Below are 17,124 nucleotides of genomic sequence, written 5' to 3'. Positions count from 1 at the left end.
TGCCCTATGTCTGTAGCAGCCATATTTGTGTGCATGTATGTAAGAATTTTGACATCTACCATATTTATAAGTGATCATATTATACAAACAAGCTCAACTGTGATCCAGAAGGGTGGTACTATTGATTGAAGATGTGCAAAGGGGACAAAATTTACACTCCATTTTTGACAAAGACTCAACAAAATACCTAAGAGAATAGGGATTCTAATTCTTTTCCTGAGTGTACAATAATAATGAGTATATTTATTTTGTTCCTTAGAACCAGGATGACTTAGGATGACCCAAACTTCTATCATTATGTGGTATTTTAAGTTTAAGCTGTGAATTTTTTTCTTAATATAAAGAAAAAGAAACATCAGTAACCTTGTAAATCACCATGAGGTACATGTCTTAAGACAGTTAAAAACCAGTTAACTGGGGCAGAAAGATCTTAATTCTGTTATATATAACTGAATGTTATTAAAACACATTGTGCTTTTTTTGGGCTCCAAACATGCCATTTATATCTTTAGATCATATTTTATAGTATGAGTATTTGTGCTCATATTTAACTTGTGCTTAGAAATGCCTATTTATAAAGGAACAAACATCTGAGTGGCTTCTCTGAATGATGTAGTTATTCTTAGATACATAAATCTATATTCCTGGTGGCTTGATAAACCTCTGAAGCTATATAGATTGTGCATGTGTGCGTGTGTGTGTGTGTGTGTGTATGTACATTTTTAGAAAGACGGTATAGATTCCATCAGATCTAAAAAAGATTAAGAATCATTATTCTGAAACTTCAATTCCCTGGGAACTAGGTATCAGTGAGAAAGTCCCAACAAATCAACAGTACTCCTTGGAAGAAAAATGACCCATGCTATTGCTGCAGCCATCCAGAGCAAAAGCAGCATCATTCAGCGCTGGTTTTTACCATAAGATGCTGCCACAGGAACAAATTGTACCATTTTGCAGGCTGTGAAGCAACCGATAGAGAGTTAGGATTTCCTACCCAGAATTAAAGATTCCAAGAAACATATACACAAACTTTAGTATGATCACTCTATAATTGTTTATCTGTGTGTGTGATATTCAATCCTGGAGGGGAGAGAGGTAGCAAGGAGGAAAGAGGGGGAAAAAATTGAAAGAAACCAATAGCCAATGGGCAAGAGACTTCAAATTCCCAGAACTCCTTTTTGAACATTTTATTTATTTTAACTTTATTTAAAAGGGAGGGAGAGAGATGGGGAGGGGGGGGAGGAGGAGGGAGAAGGAGAGGGAGAATATGAATCTTCCATCTGCTAGTTCACTCCCCATATGCTTGCAACAGCCAGGGATGGGCCAGACAAAAGCTATAAGCCTGGAACTCAATCAAGGTCTCCCACATGAGTAGCAGGGACCCAAGTACTTGAGTCATCATCTGCTGCCTCCTAGGTTGCACATTACCAGGAAGCTAGAGGAGCTGTGACTTGAACCAAGCACTCCATCATAAGATGTGAGCAACCCAAGCAGCATCCTAACTGCTGTGTCATATGCCCTCTCCTCCCTAAATCCTTTAAAGGATAGCTTTAAATAATAAATATTTGTGGAACTTAATTAAGAAGGAAAGAGAAAAAATGATAATGAAGAAAAACATTGGAATAATAAAAATACAGAGTAAAATGGATACGCTGTTATGTATACCTTGATAGTTGATTGATCAGGCAAAGAAAACAGAATTACTATAATTATACTGAGATGATGCAGATATTACATATGCAAAAGTTTATGTATATATGTATAGAAAGCTTACACAGAGTTTATTTTAAAAATATCTCATGACTTCCTAATATACTAGAAGAGAAAATATCATTTAATTTTTTAAATCATGAATTGTCTCCAATCTTCGATTACCATAATCATTATTTAAAATACCAAGGCAATTACCAAAAAATATCTTGGGTAATCAATGATATTTGGGAGGCATGCGTTTGTTGTGGAAGTTAAGATGTTGTTTGGACACCAGCATCTCATTTTGAAGAGTCTGGATTCAGGTCCTGGCCCTGCTTTCATTCTAGCTTCCTTCTAATGTGCACTCTAGGAGGTAGATGGTTATGGCTCAAGTACCCGGGTGCCTTCAATCCATATGAAAAACCTGTTAGGAATCTGGAAAACATTATGCTGAGTGAAATAAGCCAGTCCCAAAGGGACAAATATCATATGTTCTCCCTGATCGGTGACAACTAACCAAGCACCAAAAAGGAAACCTGTTAAAGTGAAATGAACACTATGAGAAACGGTGACTTGATCAGCCCTTGCCCTGACTGTTGATGAACAACTTAATACATTATCCCTCTTAGTATTTGCTTGTTTGTTTGTTCTACTTAATACTTTTGGTTGAATTCTGTAATCAATACACAGTTATTCTTAAGTGTTGAGACTAAACTGAAAAGTGATCCCTGTTAAATATAAGAGTGGGAATAAGAGAGGGAGAAGATGTATAATTTGGGACATGCTCAATCTAACTTGCCCCAAACAGTAGAGTTAGAAAGGTACCAGGGGATTCCAATTCAATCCCATCAAGGTGGCATGTACCAATGCCATCTCAGATCAGCCAGATCTGACTAGTGAGATGGCATTGGTACATGCCACCTTGATGGGATTGAATTGGAGTCCCCTGGCACATTTCTAACTCTACTGTTTGGGGCAAGTCAGCTTGAGCATGTCCCAAATTGTACATCTTCTCCCTTTCTTATTCCCAAACTTATATTTAACAAGGATCACTTTTCAGTTAAATTTAAAGACCTAAGAATAACTGTGTGTTAATTAAAGAGTTCAACCAATGGTATTAAGTAGAACAAAAAATACTAAAAGGGATAAAGTATTAAGTTGTTCATCAACATTCAGGACAAGGGCTGTTCAAGTCACTGTTTCTCATAGTGTCCATTTCAGTTCAACAGGTTTCCTTTTTGGTGCTTGGTAGGTTGTTATTAATCAGGGAGAACATATGGTATTTTTCCCTTTGTGGCTGGCTTATTTCACTCAGCATGATGTTTTCCAGATTCCTCCATTTTGTTGTAAATGACAGGATTTCTTTGTTTTTTTTTTTTTTTTACTGCTATATAGTATTCTATAGAGTACATGTCCCATAATTTCAGTCAGGAAAGTGAAGAGGCAACCGACAGAATGGGAAAAAATATTTGCAAACTATGCAACAGATAAAGCCTTAATAACCAATCTACAAAGAGATCAAGAAGCTCCACAAAAACAAAATGAACAACCCACTTAAGGGATGGGTCAAGGACCTCAGTAGACATTTTTCAAAAGAGGAAATCCAAATGGCCAACAGACACATGAAAAAATGTTCAAGATCACTAGTCATCAGGGAAATGCAAATCAAAACCACAATGAGGTTTCACCTCACCTGGGTTAGAATGGCTCACATACAGAAATCTACCAACAAATGATGCTGGCAAGATGTGGGGAAAAAGGGACACTAACCCTCTGTTGGTGGGAATGCAAACTGGTAAAGCCACTAGTGAAGTCAGTCTGGAGATTCTTCAGAAACCTGAATATAACCCTACCATACAACCCAGCCATCCCACTCCTTGGAATTTACCCAAAGGAAATCAAATCGGCAAACAAAAAAGCTGTATGCACCTAAATGTTTATTGCAGCTCAATTCACAATAGCTAAGACCTGGAATCAACCCAAATGACCATCAACAGTAGACTGGTTAAAGAAACTATTTCTTTGTGTTCTTAAGGAGGATGAAGACATAATTTTGAACACATGCCAATTTTTGTACTACTGTATTAAATAGGGCAGGTGAAGCTCTACTATGGGGAGCATTGAAATTTCAAAAATAAAAACTTTAGGTTCTCTATGCAGAAATACAAAAAGATGAATATCTTCTATGGTATTAAATTGATACCAAAACTGTTGGTTAGAATCGTGGGAAACTGCAGTCTCTAAATACATGCTCCAAATCCCATTTCATATGTATGTGATGCTATCTACTGTGGCCCCCTGAATGAACTCCACTAGCTCACCTAAATATATCAGCAAGCAAATGAAGTTAATAAATATCTTGCTCACTCAGTTCTGAAGTAGAGACCTCTAAAAATTTACCATACTGCTACACTCACCAATAAGAAAACAAATGAATTCAGTACAGTTTTACTAAACATTGTCTTCAATTAGCCTAGAAAAGTTCAGTTGGTTTGTTTATTGATGGGTACAAGGAAGCCAGACATTAAATATATCAAAAGTAATCAGAAAGAGGGAGAGACAGAGAGAAAAAAAAATATTCCATCTTCTGGTTCATTTCCCAAATGTCTGCAACAGCTGGGACTGGGCCAAGACAAAGCCAGAAGCCTGGAATTCCATTTGGTTCTTCCACATGGATTGCAGGGGCCCAAGCACTTGATTCATTCCCAGCTGCCCTAACAGGCACATTAGCAGGCAGCTGAACAGAAAGTGGAACAGACTGAGCTTAAACCAGGACTGTGTTATGTATAATATGCTGACATCACAGGCAGTGACTTTACCCTCTGTGCCATCACACAGGCCTCCACACACACACACAAAATTTAACAAATTCAAAAAGATCAAAATCATATCTCATGTTGTATTTTTACCACAACAGTATGAAACTAGAAGTCAATAGCAAAAGGAATTTTGAGAAATTCACTAATAACTAGAAATTAAACAAGATGCTCCTGAGTAATCAATGGGTCAAAAAATAAAATGGTAATTTAAAAAATAAAATGTCTTGAATAAATGACAATGTAAAGACAACATATCAAAACTCACGGGATACAGCCAATGTAGGTCCATGAGGAAAATTCATAACAATATATACCTACATTAAAAAGGAAAAAAGATCCTCAATTAATAGTCTAACACATGCTTCAAGAAGCAAACACATCCAAAATTAACCAAAGATTAGCAAAAGGATGGAAAAATATAGATCAGAAAAAAAAATAAATGAAATTGAGAACAGAAAAAACACATGAAGTAAATAAAATCAAGAGTTACTGCTCTGAAAAAGTAACCCAACATAGCCCTTAATAGATTAAGAAAAAGAGAGAAGAATCCAATCAAATCAGAATTGAAAGTAAAAACTTTACAACAGATGCCTTAGAAATAAAAATCATAAGGGGCTATTATGAACAAGTTTAAGCCAACACATTGGATAGCCTAGCAGGAGTGGTAAACATCCTGCCCATGGGCCTAATGAGAGACGTAAAATCATTTGGTCTGGCCCTGCCAAGGCAGCCTCAGGTGGAACTCAAAATTCAAAAAATCTACAGGTGCCTAATTTTTAAGTTGAAAATTTTGTATGGTCTGTGAATGACATCATATATATCCAAATGGCCCTTGGCAGGGAAAAGGTTTCCTATGCTTGGTAGAGGAAAAGGATAAGTTCCTATATAATCTAATAAAATTGAATCATGAAATAGAAAGCTCTAACAGATCATTAACAAAGAGATTGAAGAAGAAATAATTTAAAACTTCCAAAAAAGAAATGTCCAGAACTAGATGGCTTCACAACTGAATCTTGCATAAGTTGTTTTTTTTTTTTTTTTTTTTTTTTTTTTTTTTTTTTTTGGACAGGCAGAGTGGACAGAGAGAGAGAGAAACAGAGGGAAAGGTCTTCCTTTGCCGTTGGTTCACCCTCCAATGGCCGCCACGGCCAGCGCGCTGCGGCCGGCACACCGCGCTGATCCAATGGCAGGAGCCAGGTGCTCATCCTGGTCTCCCATGGGGTGCAGGGCCCAAGCACTTGGGTCATCCCCCACTGCACTCCCTGGCCACAGCACAGAGCTGGCCTGGAAGAGGGGCAACCGGGAAAGAATCTGGCGCCCCGACCGGGACTAGAACCCGGTGTGCCAGCGCCGCAAGGCAGAGGATTAGCCTAGTGAGCTACAGCACCGGCGCATAAGGTTCTTAAAATAGTACTTTTTTTTTTTTTAAGGTCAGAGAGAAAGAGAGGGAGACACAAAGAGAGAGATCTTCTATCCACTGATTCACTCTCTGAATGGCTGCAATGACCAGGGCTGGGCCAGTTTCATCCCACTCTCCCACACAGGTAGCACCTGAGCCTTCTTCCACTGCTTTTCCAAGGCCATTAGCAGAGAGCTGGATCAAAAGTGGAACAGGCTTTACACTATGCCACAATATCAGACCCTAAAATAGTATACTTAAAAAAGTAATATTGTAGAGTGACTAAAGAGTAAGCTTTATAATTAGACTATCTGTATTCAGAATCCCAATGCCAAAGTCTAATCGGCAGAATAATAAGCCAGTTTATATAGTTCTACTTTATAAACTTCACATAACCTTTTTATTCAACTATATAAAACTAATTGAAATATATATATATTATTTTTTCAAAGGATCTTCTGTGGTTTCATGAATGCTAAAAAGGGCTAAATTCCAGAGTAGTAGCCTCTTATTTACAATGAATGTAAGTCATCATTGAACATTGTACAGTCTTTTGTGGAAATCTAGAAAATACATGTGAATTAAAACTATATGACACAGTGGTGGGGGGCTGCTGTGGCATAGCGGGTAAGGCCACCGCCTACAGTGCCAGCATCCCATTTGTGCCCTGGGTCAAGTTCTGGATGCTCCACTTCCAATCCAGCTCTCTGCTAAGACAGTGGAAGATGGCCCAAGTCCTTGGGTCTCTGCACCTGCGTGGGAGACCTGGAAGAAGCTCCTGGCTCCTAGTTTCACATCCGCACAGCTCCAGCTGTAGCAGCCAACTAGGGAATAAACAGGTGGATGGAAGAACTCTCTCTCTCTCTGCCTCCCCTTCCCTCTCTGTGTAACTTTGACCTTCAAATAAATAAATAAATCTTTAATATACATATATGACACAATAAATTTAGTAAATTTATGGTAACGATCACTAGAAAATAAGCAAGAATTAATTTTTAAAAAAATTATTTATTTATTTGAGAGCCAGAGTGAAAACAGAAAGGGAGAAACAGAGATGTCTTCCATCTGCTGGCTCACTCCCCAAATGGCCACAATGGCAAGGGCTGGGCCAGGCTGAAGCCAGAAGCCAGGAACTTCCCCCAGTTCTCCCTTGTGGGTGCAGGAGTCAAGCACTTGGGCCATTTTCCACTGATTTCCCAGGTACCTTAGCAGGGAGCTGGCTTGGAAGTGGACCAGTCGGGACTCGAAGGATCACCCATATGGTATGCTAGCACCGCAGGTGGAGGCTCAACCTACTATAACACAGTCTCAGCCCTCAAAACTAATTTTATAAAGCCAACACAGTTGAGAATTTGAGAATTTCTTATGTATTGTTTAATCTTATTTCATGGAAGCTGTGGTACAGAGAAGTTAACTTGCTCAAGTTTGTATTTAACTAGTACTACAAAGGCACACAAAGCCTTACATAAAATTTAGTCATGAAGCTCTTGCATCCTTCATTACTTCCTCACCTTTATCCCCAAAGATATCGATTAGTATTTGAGCTAAGGCCCAAGGGTCCGCATTTTTAAGAAAGTCTTCATATAATTATTATTCTCTATACTACACTGTAAAAACCACTATACCATGAGCCAACGCTATGGCACAGAGGGTAAGGCTGCCACCTGAGGCTCTGGCATCCCATATGGGTGCTGGTTCAAGTCATGGCTGCTCCACTTTCAATCCGTCTCCCTGCTGGTGTGCCTGGGAAAGCAGCAGAAGATGCTCAAATGCTTAGGCCCCTGCACCAATGTGGGGGGCCCAGATGAAGCCCCAGGCTCCTGGTTTGGCCTGGCCAGCCCTGGCTGTTGCAGCCATATGGAGAGTGAACCAGCAGATAGAAGATCTCTCTCTCTACAATTCTAACATACAAATAAAATGAGTATATCTTTTTAAAAAAGTTAGTACACCATATGATCTTCATCTTCTGATTCTTATATTCTATTTTTCTCAATATTCTGGTCACTATACATTTAAAGGTATCCTAGAACTTGTAGGAATCTTATGTAAACCAGTTTATGGAGCCAGCTTATCCAGCCAACTAGCACACTGCCAACCTGGGGCACTGTTTATATCTAATTGGACACTCTCAACTCAACATAAGGATTTTACATCTGTAACAGCCACTTGCATAATTTTGGACCTATAGTAGATGCTGCTGCTTGAGTGTGTCTCAAGGCAGGAAACTGCCATGAAATTAGAGGAAAGGCTACAGTTTCTGATCTTCATCAAAATAGGCAATGGGGGGGCATAAGCTGCCCCTAAAGGAATGTGGCAGCCTAGACAGCAGGGGGCTGAATGGATGTTAATTGCAGGAGCATTTGAATGGACCTGTCTTTGAAGATTTACACCACAGTTCTGTTCCCAGTCATGGATCACCAGACTGGATTCCTTTCCCACCTAAAGTTGTACATCAACTGTGCCTATGTGCCAGCTAGCTTGTAGACTTGCTGATACCCTCTAATAGAAAGTGCTGGCCAAAGCAATCCAGGGCACACTCTTCAGGTGAAGATGTCCATGATCTGTCTCACTCATTTATGAAACCCCACACTAGAGCCTTCTAGAAAAATAATTTTATTGAAATATCATTAGAGGGGTTGGCACTGCGTTGCAGTGGGTTAAAGCCCTGGCATGCAGGGCAGGCATCCCACATGGGTGCCCATTCGAGTCTTGGCTGCTCCACTTCTGATCCAGCTCTGTGCTATGGCCTGGAAAAGCAGAAGATGGCCCACGTCCTTGGGTCCCTGTACCTGTGTGGGAGACCCAGAAGAAGCTCCTGGCTACTGGCTTTGGATTAGCTCAGCTCTGGCTATTGGGGCCATTTGGGGAGTGAACCATCAGACGGAAGACCTCTCTCTCTCTCTCTCTCTGTATGGCTCTATCTCTATTTGTAACTCTGTCTTTCAAATAAATAAAAATAAACCTTTTAAAAAAAAGAAATATCATTAGAAAAGTTATGCTCTGTATAAAAGCAATATAACTTGTAGTATATTTTAAAAGTTCATATAAATTAAACAAAGCCTTTGGTTAAAAATATTCTATATTTTTACAAGTTATAATGTTACCACTTGTTATCTCTGGGGATTGGTTCCATAACCAGGCAAGGATACCCAAACATATGGATATCCTTATATAAAATTGTTATTTTTGCATATAACTTATATCTTCTCATGTACTTTAGATCATCTCTAGATTACTTATAATATCTAATACAATATAAATAGTCATTATACTGCATTATTTAGGGAATAATATCAAGAAAAACATCTACATGTTTAGTATAGCTGTAGTTTTTTTAAAGATTTATTTATTCATTTAGCCGGTGCCGCGGCTCACTAGGCTAATCCTCTGCCTAGCGGCGCCGGCACACCGGGTTCTAGTCCCGGTCGGGGCGCCAGATTCTGTCCCGGTTGCCCCTCTTCCAGGCCAGCCCTCTGCTGTGGCCAGGGAGTGCAGTGGAGGATGGCCCAGGTGCTTGGGCCCTGCACCCCATGGGAGACCAGGAAAAGCACCTGGCTCCTGGCTCCTGCCATCGGATCAGCGTGGTGCGCCGGCCGCAGCGCGCCGGCCGCGGTGGCCATTGGAGGGTGAACCAACGGCAAAGGAAGACCTTTCTCTCTGTCTCTCTCTCTCACTGTCCACTCTGCCTGTCAAAAAAATAAAAAAATAAAAAAAAATTAAAAAAAAAGATTTATTTATTCATTTGAAAATGAGAGAGAGAGAAAAGGACAGACAGAGAAAGAGAAATCTATCCATTGGTTCACTCCCCAAATGGCTCCAACTACCAGGGGTGGGCCATGCTGAAGCCAGGAGTGCAGGAGTTTCTTCTGGGTCTCCTACTTGGGTGGCAGGGGCCCAAGGACTAGGGTCATCTTCAGCTGCTTTCCCAGGTACATTAACAGGGAGTTGGATAGGAAGTAGGGTAGCCAGTCCTTGAACTGGTGCACATATGGGATACTGGAACTACAGGTGGCAGCTTAACCTACTGTGCTACAGCACCGGCTTCACCTCTGTAATTTTTTTTTTTTTTTTTTTTGGACAGGCTGAGTGGACAGTGAGAGAGAGAGACAGAGAAAAGTTCTTCCTTTTGCCGTTGGTTGGTTCACTCTTCAATGGCCGCCGCGGCCAGCGCACTGCGCTGATCCGTAGGCAGGAGCCTGGTGCTTATCCTGGTCTCCCATACGGGGGCAGGGCCCAAGCACTTGGGTCATCCTCCACTGCACTCCCTGGCCACAGCAGAGAGCTGGCCTGGAAGAGGGGCAACCGGGACAGAATCCGGCGCCCCGACCGGGACTAGAACCCGGTGTGCCGGCTCCACAAGGCAGAGGATTAGCCTACTGAGCCGCAGCACTGGCCTCACCTCTGTAATTTTTAAAAACTATTTTTGACCCTCATTTTATTCAATCTACAGATACACAACCTGCACAGACAAAGCACTGCCTGTACTTAATGTAATGATTTATTGTTTTATTTAATGTAACTACATTCAATTTGAATTACTTGACCCCCAGCAGAGTCATCAATAAGCACTATCACTGAGTAATGCTGTAATATAAAAAACTATTTAAACTATAGCAAATTCTTTAAGCCCAATACTATTAGCTTGTATATCAAAGCCCTGCATCTGGGTTTATTTCACAGGAAGTCTCAAAACAAATTCAAACTTATGTTTTTTGCCTTTACAACATCTAGAAAGATACTACATTAAATATGCATTAAATAGAAAATTGTTTTCCTTACTAAAAATGTTACAGATAAAAAATATAAGTAATGTGAATAAATATTTGAAGTATAAAGATTTAATTATTCATATGATTATACTTCTAACCATATCTTGTTTATTCTCATTTATAGAGAAATTAATACACATATATTTAACTTACCTCTGTTGTTTGTAGACTGGGATCTATTTCTCTAGTAACTACTCTCCCTAGAAGAAATAAGAAAGAGAAAAACATGTTACACTGGTCAACTGATCTGAATATGTTCAAAAGTATGCAGAGGGACTGGTGCTGTGGCATAGTGGGTAAAGTCACCACCTGCAGTGCTAGCATCTCATATGGGCACCAGTTTGAGTTTCGGCTGCTCCACTTCTGATCAAGCTCTCAGCTATGTTCTGGGAAAGCAGTAAAAGATGGCACAAGCCTTTAGGCCCCTTGCCCACATGGGAGACATGGAAGAAGCTCCTGGCTCCTGGCTTCGGATTGGCACAGTTCTGACTGTTGTGGGCCATTTGGAGATTGAACCAGTTGATGAAAGACTTTCTCTCTTTCTCTCCCTCTGACTCTGCATCTCTGTAACTCTGACTTTCAAATAAATAAATAAATCTTAACAAAAAAAAGTTTGCCAAAGGTGAAAACAAAAATTGAGCAATGAGAAAAAAGAAAGCTCAAAGGAAAATACTGGAAGAAAATGTAGATTTTTCTGGAACTAAACTGTTCCAAACAGCCTCCAACAGAAGTCTCATTAAAAACTGTTTAGAAGAATAGTAAGATAAGGATATGTAGGAAAAATATCACCCAGTAAGAAATAAACTCAACTCTCATCAGTACAGTTCTCAATCCATACCTACCAAACTGCCGAGACAAAGACATCCAACAGTGCTGTTCAATGATATCTCTTAGTTATCACTATATGAGTTTTCATATTCTCTTTGACTTGTTTTCCTGGAATTGAACCAGACTGGTTGCAAGTAAAACAGTACCAGAACACGACCATTTTCGAAATAGGCCAAATTACTACTCACCCCCCAGATAGAGTCACCATGGTTAGGTGAACCATTAGGACTCAAATAAGTTTCTGACTGTAAAAAAGGTAACAGAGAATTTAAATACTTATTCCCAAGTAATTCCAACTTGGAAAAATACTGAGAAATATTTGTCAATATTTCCATAAAATGCTTTTGAAGAAAATATCACAAGGGAAATCAAATAAAATATTACTACCACTTAAAAATCATTCCAAAGTAACAGTAATTCTGTAAGAGTTGGGATATATTCCGAAAACACAGAAATTTATAAATCAGTCATTTGTACATCTTTTTCATAATCCAAGAAACACAATTCATTCCACAAAACAATATTTAATATATGTTAAATGAAATTAATTGTACCTAGTTCACAATAGTACAATTCTTTTTCACAGATGATGCTAATCACTCAGCTATTCTTCCTAGTCATTAAGTCCATCACATAAATGAAACTATTATATGTGGATAAACTCCAAAGCTTCCTACCAAGCAGCATAGTTATTAACTACTCATTTGTTAAAATAAGGCTATGTGAAAATAATCATTGATTTGTAAGAAACAGTTACTTCACGTAAACTGTATTTTACTTTTAAAAGTAGAGGCAGGGGCCAGCACCGTGGCTCACTTGGTTAATCCTCCGCCTGTGGCGCCGGCATCCCATATGGGCACCAGTTCTAGCCCCGGTGCTCCTCTTCCACTCCAGCTCTCCTCTGTGGCCCAGGAAGGCAGTGTAGGATGGCCCAAGTGCTTAGGCCCCTGCACCCACAAGGAAGACCAGGAAGAAGCAAGCACCTGGCTCCTGGTTTCGGATTGGCGCAGTGCTGGCCGTAGTGGCTATTTGGGGAGTTAACCAATGGAAGGAAGACTTTTCTCTCTGTCTCTCTCTCTCACTGTCTGCAACTCTACCTGTCAAATAAAAAAAAAGTAGATGCATGGTTCATATCTTTGATAACAAAAGACAGGGATCATTCATGATGTAAAATCTTTGTCTTTGACAGACTATGTTAATTCTTTCAAATTAATTAAAACCAGCCTACCTCTCCAGCTTCACTCTCTTGCCCTCTTAAATCCAGCCCACCAGTCTTCTTTTAATCCCGTATGCTTTCCTTCAGATTCCTCTCTGAAGTGCCTTAGCTCCTAATCATTCCTCTGCAAGGAATGTATAACTTATTCCCTGCCACTCCCCTCCCCCAACCTACCCCAGGGTAATTCTTCACCACATCCTTCAGCTATAAGTTTGAAAGTCACATTCTCATCAGAAAAGCCTTCTCTCACCTATCTTTTTCAAATCACCTAATATATGTCTACTCGATGGCATTTCTCACAGTTTCAATTTTAAATGATTTTGTGTGCTTTTTTATTTATATTTTTTACTGCCCCAAAGAGTGAAAGTTCTTGAAAGGTGGGCATAATATCTGATTTTGTTCTCTATAGCACAGTGATTGGCAAATGAATGTTGCCTGATAAATGTTCATAGAAAAAAAAAAAAAGGAACAAGCAGGCCAGTAAGAGAAGTGTTTCTTCTATTGCCTTTGTTGCCAATGATGAGACAAAACATGTTGAGAACTACACATGTGCCAGGCACTGTAGTCAGTTTCTTACAGAATCTGTTATGTACATGTAATGAAAGTTACATTGGCAAATGACAATCTTTTTCAGGAGTCAGTATTTCAATATGTACAGTGATGAAATTAAACTAGAACAGATGTCTCAAATTTGAATGTCCACAGCGGGCTAGAAGACTACTCAAGTGAACTGCATACATTTAGCGAACGTTAAGAACACAGTGAAGACATGACAGCTCTAGATGATAACCACCATGCAACAGGGCCCCAGACTCTACAGAGCTCAAGATTTTTCAAGATAACTTTCTGTTTGGTTTTTAATGTAATCCAATCTTTAAATATGTAATGTAATTTAATGTAATCCAATCTTTAAATACGAGAATGTTTTTGAAAATATTTATGAATCCCAAAATAAATTCATTTCTATCAGACTCAGATGTCAGGAAACTCCAATGAAATCTGAATACAAAGTCTCGTAAAGTGTGATAGTTGATTTTATAGCATCAACTTGAATGGATTAAGGAATACTCAGTTCAGAAAAAGGGAGACCCTTATTTTGAATGTGTCTATGAGGATGTATACAAATGGGATGAGCGTGTGAATCTGAGCGGACTAGGTGGGCAGATTTGGCTTTGGGGAAAGCAAGCACCAACAACTGGCTAGGGCTCTGGAGGAACCAGGTGCAGAAGATGCACTGTTACCTTCTCTGAGAGCTATGACTTGCCTGACTCCTGCCTTGGACATCAGATTCTGATCCTTGTAGTCCAGGACCTTATGCCAGCAGTCCCCTTGCTGGCACTCGGGCTTGGGCCTCAAACTGAGAGAACTACACCCACTGCTTTGGGACTGGAACTGAGCCATGCTACTGACATTCCAGGGTCTCCAGCCTGCAGTTAAGCTGCCCTGGGACTTCTCTTTTGCCATAAATAAATCTCCCTTCATATATCTCTATTCATATCTTATCAATTCTGTGTTTTCTTGAGAACCTTGACTAATACATAAAGTTTCAACCAGCTCTGACTCTATGAGATTTATTCCTTAAAAGAGTTTGCTATTCTGCATTTCATGTGGGAATTTTGATAGCACAATTTCTCTAAAAGGCTCAAGCCAAAGGCAGCTTCTCTTGTGACTTCTTTTGAGTCCCCCGATATAATACCAATGATTTGTGTCAAGCGCATTTCAGTTCTTACAAAAGCTGCTTGAAGGTGCACCCTGGCTGGCGCGGTGGCTCAATAGGCTAATCCTACACCTGCGGCGCCGGCACACCAGGTTCTAGTCCCAGTCGGGGCGCCGGATTCTATCCCGGCTGCCCCTCTTCCAGTCAAGCTTTTTGCTGTGGCCCGGGAGTGCAGTGGAGGATGGCCCAAGTCCTTGGGCCCTGCACCCACATGGGAGACCAGGAGGAGCACCTGGCTCCTGGCTTCAGATCAGCGGCAGTGCGCTGGCCGCAGCACACCGGCTGCGGCGGCCATTAGAGGGTGAACCAATGGTAAAGGAAGACCTTTCTCTCTGTCTCTCTCTCATTGTCCATTCTGCCTGTCAAAAAATAAAAATAAATAAATAAAAAAAGGTGTACCCTCTATTTTACATAGGACAAAACTGCTCATGCCCTCCTTAATGAAAAAAAAAAACAGTTCTTGGTTGAGGTAAGTTGAATTAGCCTAACTGGGTCCCCAAAAAAGACATTTTTTTCTTCTTGCTACAAGTTACCAAAATAATACATGCAGATTTTTTGATACTCCCTGTCACTGATTCCATGGCAAAGCTATATAAGCTCATTAAAGCTCTAAGTGATGGCTGTAAATTTCCCTAGAGAAAGGGAGAGGAAGTCATAATGATGATACACAGAACTGCATGAAATAAGGCAACAAGCAGCAAGATGAATATTTTCCAGTTAGTATAACACCTTCCGGGTTGATTGTCTTTAATTAGCAAGCACTGCAACATTATATTTACTAGAGAAAAATACACTGACTGATAGCTCTTTTTATGTTTGTCTTTGATAGAATACCATTAACTAACATCGTCATTCCATTACTCTGGATGCCAAGAACACCACCACATCAACATAAAGCTAAGATGCAGGTACTGTTTTGTGAAACTTCCATATTAAGCGATGCTTTTTAAAAACTTTCTCTTTTTTCTCCCAGTATCACATTAAGTTGGGACTTCCTATGGTTTTGGTGTAGCTGTCACCTAGGATTCTACTGCAATTGGAGGTTTGATCCCTAGGATGGTGGTGTTGGAAGCTGAGGAAAGCTATGAGAGGTGAGGTCTAGTGGGAGGTCCTTAGGTCACTGAGGATGTGAGGCAATTTTTTGGTGGCCCCTTGGTAAAACCCTTCAGTTCTAATTGAGAAGGTTGTTAAAATTTAAGATAGAAAGGACCAAGATGACCCTCCCCTCTCTAAATTTCTGGTTCCCCCATGCAAGTTTCCATCACGGTCATGTACCACCAGAAGTAATATACACCAGAATTACACCAAAAGAGGCACCAAACAATGCCCTTGAACCTTCAAAACTGGGAGCTAAGTTCTTCTTTTTCTTTGCAAGTAGCTTATTTGACATTTCATTAATTTTCATTATGATAAAAAAGCTGATTTTCTAGTCATTGAAATGGGATAGAGATGGACATCTCCATTTTCATTCATAAATTTGAAGGCAATGCCTCATTGTCTTTTCTCTTCAAATGTGACTTTCAAAAGTCCAAAATGTATTTAACTATATCATCTCTAAGAGTTATAAACAAAGTTCAACTCAAACCATTAGATTTGGTGATCATAAAAATTTGTAAAATTATGATGTAAATAAAGAAAACAAAGGATTACAATAAATATATAGTATTGCTGTTAGAAAGGTGATAGAGTTATCTGTGGAGATGCATTATGTGCTTAGGGAATGAAGAATGAATATGATGTCACATGGGTAACTGAAGTCATTGTTGAAGACACTGCCATTTTAAAAATTTCAAACACATTTCTTCTTGGATTAGAAATAGGTGTGCCAGGGGCCAGCGCTGTGGCATAGCAGGTAAAGCTGCCACCTGCAGTGCCAGCATCCTATATGGGCACTGGTTCAAGGAGACCCAGAAGAAGCTCTGGTTCCTGGCTTCGGGTCGGCCCAGCTCTGGCTGTTGCATCCATTTGAGGGGTGAAGCAGTGGATGGAAGACCTCCCTCTCTCGCTGCCTCTGTCTCTGTAACTGCCTTTCAAATAAATAAATAAATAAATAAAAAATAGGTGTGCTCTTATCAAAATAATCTCTGGCGTATCCAATCCCATATTCTCTCAATTTTTTCTTTCACATTCTACGCATTGAATTGTATATACACATTATATATATTATAAATGAGAAATGTGACAAAAATAATCAACTTTTCTTAAATCACAATGTATACTTTTAGCCAAATATCATCACAGTGAATGAAATTCAACTCTGGAAAATGGTATGGAAGAGGGAGTGGCATTGTGGCATCCCATGTAGGTGCCAGTTTGAGTCCTGACTGCTCCACTTCACATCCAACTCCCTGCTAATGTGCCTGAGAAAGCAGAAAAAGATAGCCCAAATCCTTGGGCCCCTGCACTCACATGGGAGACCTAGAAGAAGCTTCTGCCTACTGGCTTTGGTCTGGTCCAGCCCTGGCCATTATGGCCATTTGGGGAGGGAACCAGTGGATGGAAGATCTCTCTTTGTCTCTCCCCTCTCTGTACCTCTGCCTTTCAAGTAAATAAAATAAATCTTAACAAAAAAGGGTATAGAAGAAATAATCGGTTCATGATTACAAAATATAATACGGTTAGGGAATAAATGTATGCTAAATTATCTATTGGCTTAACTTAATCCAAGTCAAATGGCAACAAGT

General features: G+C 39.9%; 1 protein-coding gene across 1 annotated transcript in view; it reads right to left on the bottom strand.

The window, feature by feature from the left end:
• Positions 1–17,124, bottom strand: part of LOC127488962 (uncharacterized) — a 52,412-nt gene that overhangs the window by 21,551 nt on the left and 13,737 nt on the right. Inside the window, exon 3 of the mRNA XM_070067769.1 lies at positions 10,833–10,879. Coding sequence (XP_069923870.1) covers positions 10,833–10,879 — 47 coding nt within the window. The remainder of the gene's footprint in view (positions 1–10,832; positions 10,880–17,124) is intronic.

This window comes from Oryctolagus cuniculus, unplaced genomic scaffold, assembly GCF_964237555.1.
Source record: "Oryctolagus cuniculus unplaced genomic scaffold, mOryCun1.1 SCAFFOLD_105, whole genome shotgun sequence".
NCBI lineage: Eukaryota > Metazoa > Chordata > Mammalia > Lagomorpha > Leporidae > Oryctolagus > Oryctolagus cuniculus.
This window is presented reverse-complemented; position numbering and strand designations above follow the sequence as displayed.